General features: G+C 32.3%; 1 protein-coding gene across 5 annotated transcripts in view; it reads right to left on the minus strand.

Moving 5' to 3' along the window:
• Window positions 1-12,911, minus strand: part of LOC117322251 (TBC1 domain family member 5-like) — a 70,796-nt gene that overhangs the window by 7,941 nt on the left and 49,944 nt on the right. For 3 of the 5 annotated variants that reach the window (XM_033877054.1, XM_033877052.1, XM_033877055.1), the window contains 7 exons: window positions 9,940-9,990; window positions 5,089-5,158; window positions 4,711-4,883; window positions 4,003-4,145; window positions 3,631-3,737; window positions 2,912-2,996; window positions 883-1,056 (listed from right to left, as the gene is read on the minus strand). In XM_033877054.1, the coding sequence (XP_033732945.1) occupies window positions 883-1,056; window positions 2,912-2,996; window positions 3,631-3,737; window positions 4,003-4,145; window positions 4,711-4,883; window positions 5,089-5,158; window positions 9,940-9,990 (803 nt within the window). Of the gene's footprint in view, window positions 1-236; window positions 279-882; window positions 1,057-2,911; window positions 2,997-3,630; window positions 3,738-4,002; window positions 4,146-4,710; window positions 4,884-5,088; window positions 5,159-9,939; window positions 9,991-12,911 lie in introns of all 5 variants that reach the window. The other 2 variants (XM_033877051.1, XM_033877053.1) reach the window with 2 other exon arrangements.

Here is a 12,911-nt window from a genome sequence, read left to right on the forward strand (position 1 = left end):
ATAATAGTAATCACAGTTCAATTCAGTTTATACAAAGCATAATATTCATTTTGTTAAAATTGTTTCTGCAAAATGAAAATACAACAGGATGTGCAGCCGTATCAAACTGAGGATGGACTGTGTGTGGTTATATAGGTTACGAGAGGATGTTTACATGTTGACAGGGAGAAAAATATGACATAGACTTCGTGAAATGGTGTGTGTGTCGAAAACCATACAATATTAGCAGTTTTTACCTGTTGCTGATAATATAGATTTTGGCACAGTATTCCATTTCTCTGTAGTGAAAATTAATAAAATAAGGAAATAAGAAATCTACGATGTAATTGACGCTTTTTGACAGTTTTCGTGATTTTCGAGTTACAGGAAAATTCAATAAGAATACATGTTCTCTGATGCATCTGCAAGCCTTGTATAGGTAAAATGTGAAAACAAAATATTGTGCATAATAAAATTAAAATGTATAACAAATGTATAACAATTTGTCAAAATTTCTCAATGTTCAGAAAAGAGGAATTGGGTACACCAAATAAGAAATATTGGTTGTTTCTTGTTCGAGATATTTTTAAATTTTGAATTGTCAAGTAATTAAGTCCACAGAAAATATCAATAAACACTGTCTAATCCGTTTAAAATTAGATAAAATAATTTTGGTTCATCTACAGGATAACTTAACAAAAGCGAAACAAAAATATCAACAAAATCACCACACAAAAGGCTTCTACAGGGAGACAAGTAGGATTCATTAATACAAAAATATCAACAAATATCGATATCTCCACCTGGATGAAACGAAAAAATTCAAAAAGCAAAACAATGGAAATGAGGATCTGAAAAACAAGGAAGCCTGTATCCAATCATAAGAGAGTTCCCACAATTCACCTGGAGAGATGTCGGTTTCGAGGTTCATGGGAACACTGGAGGACTTGTAAATTTTCTGGCTCTGACCCATACTCAGGGTCTTAGGCCGTGAGCCCATTTTACGTGTGAACGATGAAAAACTTGTGCTCAATGTCCCTGTGCTTCGTCCTTTGTTAGTAGCAGGCTGCTCATTGGCTGAAATAATCACAGGTAAGGTTGGCAGAGTTCAAAGGTCAGAGGTTAGAATAGGTAAGTAAAACTGGAACAATTTCTGTTTAGTAAGCATGCTCCGGCATCAAGATTACTACAGATTGGTTTCTACTTCATATTTTAAAATATCTATTTGTAGTAGTAGTAATGAAACATAGTTCCCCAACTGTTCTCCATTAGAAAAAGCAGCAATTTGAGTTCCACATTTATTCCACATTTAAAAAAATAAGTCCTAAAGATCAGTGAAAATATTTCAAAACATTAAACTACCACGATCACAGAACAGATATCTAGAGTGCTGTTTATTTCATCAAAAATGTGCATGAATGAAAAGTGTTGAATACAATATACAAATGAAGTCATTTCTCTTGATTACAGTTATAAGTTAATCACAGACACACAGCAATTTGAGGAGAAGAAAGCAATAGCACTAGGTAAGAGTATATTGTTTTATATACATATACATATACGCTGTATGTATATATATCGTGGATAACATAAGAGTATATTGTTTTATATACATATATGTATATATATCGTGGATAAGATAAGAGTATATTGTTTTATATATATCATGAAGCCTGTAGCATTTGTATGGTTAAGTTGACAGCATTAGAATTCATAATCTCTCCAAATCTGACTTAGGAAAGACAATCAAATTGAAAGGGAATGTCAGTGAGGAATATGCTCCGAAGGAGTCACACAAAAGAGTGAAACTTATGATTTTAATGTAGAGGGTTTTTATTACAAGAAACCAATAACTTATGATCTTAATGTTGTGGGTTTTTATTACAAGAAACCAATAACTTATGATTTTAATGTAGTGGGGTTTTTATTACAAGAAACCAATAACTAATGATCTTAATGTTGTGGGTTTTTATTACAAGAAACCAATAACTTATGATTTTAATGTAGTGGGGTTTTTATTACTAGAAACCTGTTGTATAACTAATTATTAATAAAATAGCTCTTGTTGACAATACAGTCCTGTATCTGTTTCCTAAAAACCAACCGTATCCTCATTCTCAGGTCAGAGGTCAAAACCACATTATAGCTTATCTATCAGTAATGTAGAGACAGTGCTTTTTATCTATCAGTAATGTAGAGACAGTGCTTACTTATCTATCAGTAATGTAGAGAGTGCTTACTTATCTATCAGTAATGTAGAGACAGTGCTTACTTATCTATCAGTAATGTAGAGAGTGCTTACTTATCTATCAGTAATGTAGAGAGTGCTTACTTATCTATCAGTAATGTAGAGACAGTGCTTACTTATCTATCAGTAATGTAGAGACAGTGCTTACTTATCTATCAGTAATGTAGAGACAGTGCTTACTTATCTATCAGTAATGTAGAGACAGTGCTTACTTATCTATCAGTAATGTAGGGAGAGTGCTTACTTATCTATCAGTAATGTAGAGACAGTGCTTACTTATCTATCAGTAATGTAGAGACAGTGCTTACTTATCTATCAGTAATGTAGAGACAGTGCTTACTTATCTATCAGTAATGTAGAGACAGTGCTTACTTATCTATCAGTAATGTAGAGACAGTGCTTACTTATCTATCAGTAATGTAGAGAGAGTGTTTTTTATCTGGGGTCGAGGATACTGTCTCCTCTAATTATCTTACAGTGACCAGTTGTACTCATAACAAATATGTCTTAATGTGCCATAGACTGAGAAATTTAATTAATTATTTCTAGGGTTGAATAGATGATCCAAAGCTTTCTTTCAGACATTAGCAAAGGTAGCAACATTATCATAGTGAATTTAAAAACATTGATTTTTGGATTCATTCATGAAAATAAACTTTCCACTTACCACTACGAGACACTTACCACTACGAGACACAGGTTTCTGTGACTTGTTCGTGACCAGTTGATTCACTGTCTGGACAGTGTAATTTGGTGGGCGTGGATAATTCTATAACAAAATAAAATCACAGTAGTACAAGTTGGGTGGTTGATTCCCTGATCGGACATGGAAAGGTATGAGGACACCTGCCTGGCCATGTTGGTTTTCTCAGGCGACTAATTTCCTCCCACAGTCAATTGTCTCCAGGCCAACAAAAGTGATTAACATCAGTAAATACAGACAGATGATCTATATGAGTGGTTTTGACAAATGGAATTTATTAAATAATATGATTTACCATGAATCTATGACAGTGGCATATGAAATTATACAAAGAGTTTCATAAAGTTCATATGACATTATAGCCCTGAGTGGAAGAATCTGTTTATCACATAAGTCATATTTATGAAAATATAAAACTCATTTCTATAAAGACACCAAATTTCAGCAAACTCAAAAGGATTGGTTTTTTCTCTACCGATAACAAAATAAAGTCTACATATCACAGCACAGAAAACTCGGTATAGATACACTAACTTTATAATGCATACCAGGAAATTTGTGAAGAAAATATTTTTGGTTTCTGTGATTGATATGAAACCAGTCCACATGTAGCCAACATAAGAAACTGCTTTTTGTTAGAAGCATATAAATCAAGTCACTGATAATACACAATGGAAAATATAGGTTAAAATTTGCATACATTTGGCTCACGAAGGTAGCGTGCTTTCTCTATAAGATAATGGACATCGGCTACAGGAGGGTAACGCATCAAGCAGTTGAGGCATTGTGGGTAATCGCTCGCCAACACTGGAAAAATAACAAGGCATGACTAAATTATATTGCCATATTCATCCTCAAATAAGCCCATGCTCACAAATAAGCCCTCTCCTTCATTTCTTCAGAATCATCAATTTTAAAATAGTTTAAAATAATTCAAATTACAGAAAAAAAGTTGAGAAGTGACAATTTAGACAAGAACCTATAAATAAAGAACTCAAATTCCCGATTTATTTTTTGGAAATATTTATAATGGATTTTTACTGACTTGTAAGAGCAATGCCTCCATACTTACACAAATCTCTGATGTATAACAACATCGAAGCAAAGACATAATCAACCAGATCAAAGCCAATCCCATCCGCAAATAAAGCGTCCCATAGGACTAGGAGGTCCTGCATGGGGAACTCTCGTCCGAACAGGAGACGAACCCACCGTCTGTTAAACAGTGTACATGAAAAAGTCATCCGAAAACATACACAAATAATCCCCTCCACAAAGTCATCACAAAACACACAAATAACCCCTCCCCAAATCATCAGAAAAAACACAAATAATCCCTCCCCGAAGTAATTAGAAAATACACAAAAAATCCCTCCCCAAAGTCATCAGCAAACACATAATTAACCCCTCCCTAAAGTCGTCCGAAAATACACAAATAACCCCTCCCCAAAGTCATCAGAAAATACAAAAATAACCCCTCCCCAAAGTCAACAGCAAATACACAAACAACCCCTCCCCAAAGTATCAGAAAACACACCAATAACCCCTCCCCAAAGTCATCAGAAAATACCAAAAATAACCCCTCCCCAAAGTCATCAGAAAACACAAATAATCCCTCCTCAAATTTCAACACTTAACTTTAACATGAGGGAGGGACTAATTTGAGGATAAATACAGTGTGTAAAATAAAGTGTAAGCAATACTTCCTGAGATACACATTGGCTTTAAGTTTGATTTACAATTTCTACTGCTATGACTTGATCAATGAACTTTGACCTACATCCCATAAATCTGTGGTGCAATATCCAGCCTCTCAAGGTGAAGATGAAGCTCTGGGTCAAACTTCTTTAGGATGTAGTCATGGACGCGGGTCAGCTTGGACACGATGGCAATGGATGAGTTAGTATCCTGTGGCCGTGAAAACAAGGCCACAGTGACCTTATCTTTTGTCATCTGTAAATGTCAACACGTAAAATTTTTACAGAAATCTACAAACTATTTTGACACTTTTCTCAGAATTAAATAAACATTCTAAGAAAGACACATGTACATCAACAAATGCTACTGATGACAAAATTGTATGGAATCATGAATTTTTAATTTTTAAATAAGTGAAATATGTTTTTCCCCTGTAGAAGCAAGCAGTTTCCATGGATACCTTAGGGGTCATGATGTCCTTAGAGTTGTACCAGGGTTCCACAGTCTCCATGATCTGACACAGCATTGCACTGTAAATATAATAGATCACAAAAAATCAGAAACTCTCCAATATTAACACAAAAATATACAAACTCTCCAATATTAACACAAATATATAGAAACTCTCCAATATTAACACAAAAATATACAAACTCACCAATATTAACACAAAAATAAACAAACTCTCCAATATTAACACAAAAATATACAAACTCTCCAATATTAACACAAAAATACAGACACTCCAATATTAACACAAAAATATAGACACTCCAATATTAACACAAAAATATAGAAACTCTCCAATATTAACACAAAAATACAAAAACTCTCCAATATTAACACAAAAATATAGAAACTCTCCAATATTAACACGAAAATATAGAAACTCAAATATTAACACAAAAAATAGAAACTCACCAATATTAACACAAAATTATAGAAACTCTCCAATATCAACACAAAAATATAGAAACTCTCCAATATTAACACAAATATATTATAAAAACTCTCTAATATTAACACAAAAATATAGAAACTCTCCAATTAATATTAGCACAAAAATAAGGAAACTCTCCAATATTAACACAAAAATATAGAAACTCTCCAATATTAACACAAATATATTATAAAAACTCTCCAATATTAACACAAAAATAAAGAAACTCTCCAATATTAGCACAAAAATAAGGAAACTCTCCAATATTAACACAAAAATATAGAAACTCTCCAATATTAACAAATATATTATAAAAACTCTCCAATATTAACACAAAAATATACAAACTCTCCAATATTAACACAAAAATACAGACACTCCAATATTAACACAAAAATATAGACACTCCAATATTAACACAAAAATATAGAAACTCTCCAATATTAACACAAAAATACAAAAACTCTCCAATATTAACACAAAAATATAGAAACTCTCCAATATTAACACGAAAATATAGAAACTCAAATATTAACACAAAAAAATAGAAACTCACCAATATTAACACAAAATTATAGAAACACTCCAATATCAACACAAAAATATAGAAACTCTCCAATATTAACACAAATATATACAAACTCTCCAATATTAACACAAAAATACAGACACTCCAATATTAACACAAAAATATAGACACTCCAATATTAACACAAAAATATAGAAACTCTCCAATATTAACACAAAAATACAAAAACTCTCCAATATTAACACAAAAATATAGAAACTCTCCAATATTAACACGAAAATATAGAAACTCAAATATTAACACAAAAAATAGAAACTCACCAATATTAACACAAAATTATAGAAACTCTCCAATATCAACACAAAAATATAGAAACTCTCCAATATTAACACAAATATATTATAAAAACTCTCTAATATTAACACAAAAATATAGAAACTCTCCAATTAATATTAGCACAAAAATAAGGAAACTCTCCAATATTAACACAAAAATATAGAAACTCTCCAATATTAACACAAATATATTATAAAAACTCTCCAATATTAACACAAAAATAAAGAAACTCTCCAATATTAGCACAAAAATAAGGAAACTCTCCAATATTAACACAAAAATATAAAAACTCTCCAATATTAACAAATATATTATAAAAACTCTCCAATATTAACACAAAAATATACAAACTCTCCAATATTAACACAAAAATACAGACACTCCAATATTAACACAAAAATATAGACACTCCAATACTAACACAAAAATATAGAAACTCTCCAATATTAACACAAAAATACAAAAACTCTCCAATATTAACACAAAAATATAGAAACTCTCCAATATTAACACGAAAATATAGAAACTCAAATATTAACACAAAAAAATAGAAACTCACCAATATTAGCACAAAATTATAGAAACACTCCAATATCAACACAAAAATATAGAAACTCTCCAATATTAACACAAATATATTATAAAAACTCTCTAATATTAACACAAAAATATAGAAACTCTCCAATTAATATTAGCACAAAAATAAGGAAACTCTCCAATATTAACACAAAAATATAGAAACTCTCCAATATTAACACAAATATATTATAAAAACTCTCCAATATTAACACAAAAATATAGAAACTCTCCAATATTAGCACAAAAATAAGGAAACTCTCCAATATTAACACAAAAATATAGAAACTCTCCAATATTAACAAATATATTATAAAAACTCTCCAATATTAACACAAAAATATGGAAACTCTCCAATATTAACACAAATATATTATAAAAACTCTCCAATATTAACACAAAAATATAGAAACTCTCCAAAAATGTTTAACACAAAAATATAGAAACTCTCCAATATTAACACAAAAATATAGAAACTCTCCAATATTAGCACAAAAATAAAGAAACTCTCCAATATTAACACAAAAATAAAGAAACTCTCCAATATTAACACAAAAATATAGAAACTCTCCAATATTAACACAAATATATTATAAAAACTCTCCAATATTAACACAAAAATATAGAAACTCTCCAATATTAGCACAAAAATATGGAAACTCTCCAATATTAACACAAATATATTATAAAAACTCTCCAATATTAACACAAAAATATAGAAACTCTCCAATATTAGCACAAAAATAAGGAAACTCTCCAATATTAACACAAAAATATAGAAACTCTCCAATATTAACAAATATATTATAAAAACTCTCCAATATTAACACAAAAATATGGAAACTCTCCAATATTAACACAAATATATTATAAAAACTCTCCAATATTAACACAAAAATATAGAAACTCTCCAAAAATGTTTAACACAAAAATATAGAAACTCTCCAATATTAACACAAAAATATAGAAACTCTCCAATATTAGCACAAAAATAAAGAAACTCTCCAATATTAACACAAAAATAAAGAAACTCTCCAATATTAACACAAAAATCAAAACGCTGACTGATATAAACACAGAAGGGGGCATGTTTTACGTAATATATTAACAACAAACTGCTGATTATCCAAACATAGGACAGTCTACAACACTATGTGCCAAATAAAGATTGCCCATGCTATTTTTCACCATTAAAAATCCATTCAATACTTTAGGACTAGTAGCAATTTTAAGAAAAAGTTGACGGACACCGGACGACGGACGCTGCACCATGGCATAAGCTCACCGGCCCTTCGGGCCAGGTGAGCTAAAAATATAGAAACTCCAATATTAACACAAATATATTATAAAAACTCTCCAATATTAACACAAAAATATGGAAACTCTCCAATATTAACACAAATATATTATAAAAACTCTCCAATATTAACACAAAAATATGGAAACTCTCCAATATTAACACAAATATATTATAAAAACTCTCCAATATTAACACAAAAATATAGAAACTCTCCAATATTAGCACAAAAATATAGAAACTCTCCAATATTAACACAAAAATCAAAACGCTGATTGATATAAACACAGAAGGGGGCATGTTTTACGTAATATATTAACAACAAACTGCTGATTATCCAAACATAGGACAGTCTACAACACTGTGTGCCAAATAAAGATTGCCCATGCTATTTTTCACCATTATAAACTGTTTTAGGCGTATATCAATTACATAACCAAACTTCAATATGTGAACAGACTTTGGTATATCACAACCGACAAAAAATTCAATATATTTGTTATCATATATATTTCCGATATAAAATTCCTTTTACTGTTGTCAATAATTACCTCTCACAAACTTGTAATTTATAACAAGATAAGAATTCATAAACTGAATAAAACTAGAGCTGTGACAAGTATACCCCCCGCTTTTCATTGATTGGTTTGGATACTTTGTGAAGCTGCCTATTTATGGTACTATAACCAAATCAAACATGTTCTATGTTTAGGTAAGAACTAATTGAATGCATAGCCGAACAAAATTTTGCTCGTTTTTAAAGAAAAAGGGGCATAACTCTATTAGAACTGGTAATTCGGCAAAATCTTTGCATAGAGCTAAACCTCATAGGGTCCTCTAACTACATGCCAAATTTTAGAAAAATCCATCGAAAACAAAGCAAATGCATAATATAGTCGGACAAGCTAGTAACCATTTTTTACATAACTCTGTAAAAAGCGTTTTTTCGGAAGAAGCCGTTACTGGCGACACAACTTCATGCCATCCTTCAACTCTGTATAAAGTTTCAAAAATCCATCAAAAACTAAGTGAATGCATAGCCGGACAAAATTATGACACATTTTGTATGAAAAAGGGGCCTAACTCTGTTAAAAAGGGCTAAATCGCAAAATCACTGCAGGGGACACAAGTTCATATGGTCTTCTAACTATATACCAAATTTGAGTGAAATCCATAAAGAAATGAGCGAATGCATAGCCGGACAAATTTTGTGACAGACGGACGGACGGACGGACGGACGGACAAGGTGATTCCAGTATACCCTCCCTAACTTCGTTGCGGGGGGTATAAATATATAGAATTTTTCAGACATGGCGATCCTTGAAAACTTTTTAGCTCCAACATTTGGTTATTTTAGTTTATTTTGTTTAACGTCCTATTAACAGCCAAGGTCATTTAAGGACATGCCAGGTTTTGGAGGTGGAGGAAAGACGGAGTACCCGGAGAAAAACTCCCGACCTACGGTCAGTAACTGGCAACTGCCCCACGTAGGTTTGGAACTTGCAACCCAGAGGTGGAGGGCTAGTGATAAAGTGTCGGGACACCTTAACCACTCGGTCACCGCTTGAACAGTCGATCAGTTCGTATGATGAATTATATAACAGGTCAATTCACTATGGAGATAAATACGTACTATGCATCGTGCTCCAGGTACGTGGGATCCATCAACTCTCGGACAATCTCCCTGAAAAGGAAACAATTTGATAAATAATTCTCATTTATATACCATACAAAACTTAATTTACCTGGCTTATAATATGTTTTTAACATTTAATATTCTGATGCTAAAAACTTTAATTTCTGAAAGCTTATCATTATTCTAGTGAATTCTAAACACAGCATACATATACAGGATGGGATATCTTCAAAATACAAGGGTTCTTCCGGCTCGTTGACTAGTATGATAATTTTGGACCGATGCAGAAAAGACAAAACACATAAAGATTAGAACCTTTGGGTTTTGAAGCTTGGAATGAGGGAAATAACCAGATGTTGATCATGTGATGCCCAAAATATCTGGGAGACAGTGAACAGACAACAACATATCTGGGGATCTGGGGATAGGGGGGGGGGGGGGGGGGGAGAGTGTCAAAGCTAGCAGGCCGTAATTGTGAAGTGCTATTTCTATATTTTATTTTTAAATCATTTTACTCTTTGATCTTGATCAAGATAAGATGTAATCAAACGAACTGAACAGTTCTGTATCACAACACAAACAACATGGTTCTCTTGAGTAAGTTTTTTGAAGTTTTACGCTTTCAGTTGACCCTCAAGTAACAAGGTCAAGGTTATCTATTTAAATACTTTTCCTCTATTCCATCAACAAGGTACTGGACAACTGTTATGACTCCATATGTTATAGCTTTAAAGAAGTTTGTTTTAGTTTTAAGCATTATAATTATAACACTTACAAATCTGAGAGTGGGTCAATAGACAGAATTTATCATAAGAAGTCAGACAACCCTCCACCACAACATGCTGCAGGCTAATTTGTTATTACGATTTAGTCTTATTATTATGTTGAACTTGATTAAAGAAAAGCTGACGAAGGGATGAATATGGATTTAACCTCAGAGACGGTCTGTGTCAGGTGACCTAAAAACAAACAAGTCCATTTGCTAAATGAAAACAGGGAAAAATATTATTTAAACCTGACCTCAAAATAATATGATCGAAACCCGACTTTTATCAGTAACCGAAGGTAGCCAATTTAAAGAAAACAAGAGACCAGCATTTTCAAATCATTTGTTTAGACATACATGTAATAATGATAATTAACCTCTAATATAGACGAAACAGAACATACATAATCTGAAATGCAGCAAACACTGACCTTGACCTTCGACTTCCAAATTTTCATTGGAAATAATTTACTGTGTTTGTGAAATTCTTAATAATGGGTTAACAAAAATTGAAGAATAAAATAAACAAAGTGTATATCATTCATAAGATTAAATAACTTAATGAATATCCCATGAACTTGATTCAAAGAAATAAATATGGAAATAAAATATAAAAGATTACCATTAACTTCTCAATTGTGTGTACATTTGTAAAAAATAAATAAGAAAGATCACTACAGATGTGCTGTTTGTCTTAATTGTGACGAAGAAGTTTTGAAATCAATAAAAAAACAATATAAAATATTAAGAAGAAATAGATTTAGATGTTGAAATGTTTTTCACATGCGAGTCTACAGTATCATTCAACTAGGAACAAACACAGCAAACTATAAAATGTTTTGAAGGGTTTTGTCTGGTCAGCATTGTTTTACGATGATGTAATTCTGTGTATTACTGTGACAGGGATGAACTCAATTTAAAATATCAAACAAGTTCACTGATAAATCTCAAACCTAGGCCCATCGTTCTCCTGTCTCTAAACACTATTATACGATACATAAATCTCAAAGCTAGGCCCAACTTTCTCCCGTCTCTAAACACTATTATACAATATATAAATCTCAAATCTAGGCCCATCTTTCTCCCGTCTCTAAACACTATTATACGATACATAAATCTCAAACCTAGGCCCATCGTTCTCCTGTCTCTAAACACTATTATACAATATACAAGAGATCCCAGAGGGATCTTGGCGCCCACCATTGAATGATCTTCATAGGTTCCATGTCAGATTGATCTTTTCTCTACTTTTCCCTTCATTTTACTAATCTGTGCAAATTGAGACATCCCTCCAGTACTTTTCAAACAAGGGAATCCTAGCTATATAAGAAATTTGAGATTTAACGATAATGGCTGTTTGTTTGCCAGGTTGTTTTCAGGACAGACTGGTCCAAAAATGCAATACAAGGGACCAAGGGGAACCTACTTATGAAATTTGAGAAAGATCCATTCAGTACTTTCTCAGAAATAGCGATAACAAACTTCAATTGTCAAAATCCAAGATGGCTGCCTGTCGGCCATGTTGTTTTCAGATTGGTCTCAAAACACAATATGCATAACTAGGCACCAAGGGAATCTTACATATGCAATTTGAGAAAGATCCATTCAGTACATTCTCAGAAATAGTGATAACAAACTTCAATTGTCAAAATCCAAGATGGCTGCCTGTCGGCCATGTTGTTTTCCGATTGGTCTCAAATCGCAATATGCATAACTAGGCACCAAGGGGAACCTACATATGAAATTTGAGAAAGATCCATTCAGTACTTTCTCAGAAATAGCGATAACAAACTTCAATTGTCAAAATCCAAGATGGCTGCCTGTCGGCCATGTTGTTATCCGATTGGTCTCAAATCGCAATATGCATAACAAGGCACCAAGGGGAACCTTCATATCAAATTTGAGAAAGATCCATTCAGTACTTTCTCAGAAATAGCGATAACAAACTTCAATTGTCAAAATCCAAGATGGCTGCCTGTCGGCCATTTTGTTTTCCGATTGGTCTCAAAACGCAATATGCATAACTAGGCACCAAGGGGAACCTTCATATGCAATTTGAGAAAGATCCCTTCAGGGCTTTCTCAGAAATAGCGATAACAAACTTCAATTGTCAAAATCCAAGATGGCTGCCTGTCAGCCATGCTGTTTTCCGATTAGTCTCAAAACGCAATATGCATAACTAGGCACCAAGGGGAACCTTCAT

This window comes from Pecten maximus, chromosome 2 (assembly GCF_902652985.1).
Source record: "Pecten maximus chromosome 2, xPecMax1.1, whole genome shotgun sequence".
In the NCBI taxonomy this organism is placed as follows: domain Eukaryota; kingdom Metazoa; phylum Mollusca; class Bivalvia; order Pectinida; family Pectinidae; genus Pecten; species Pecten maximus.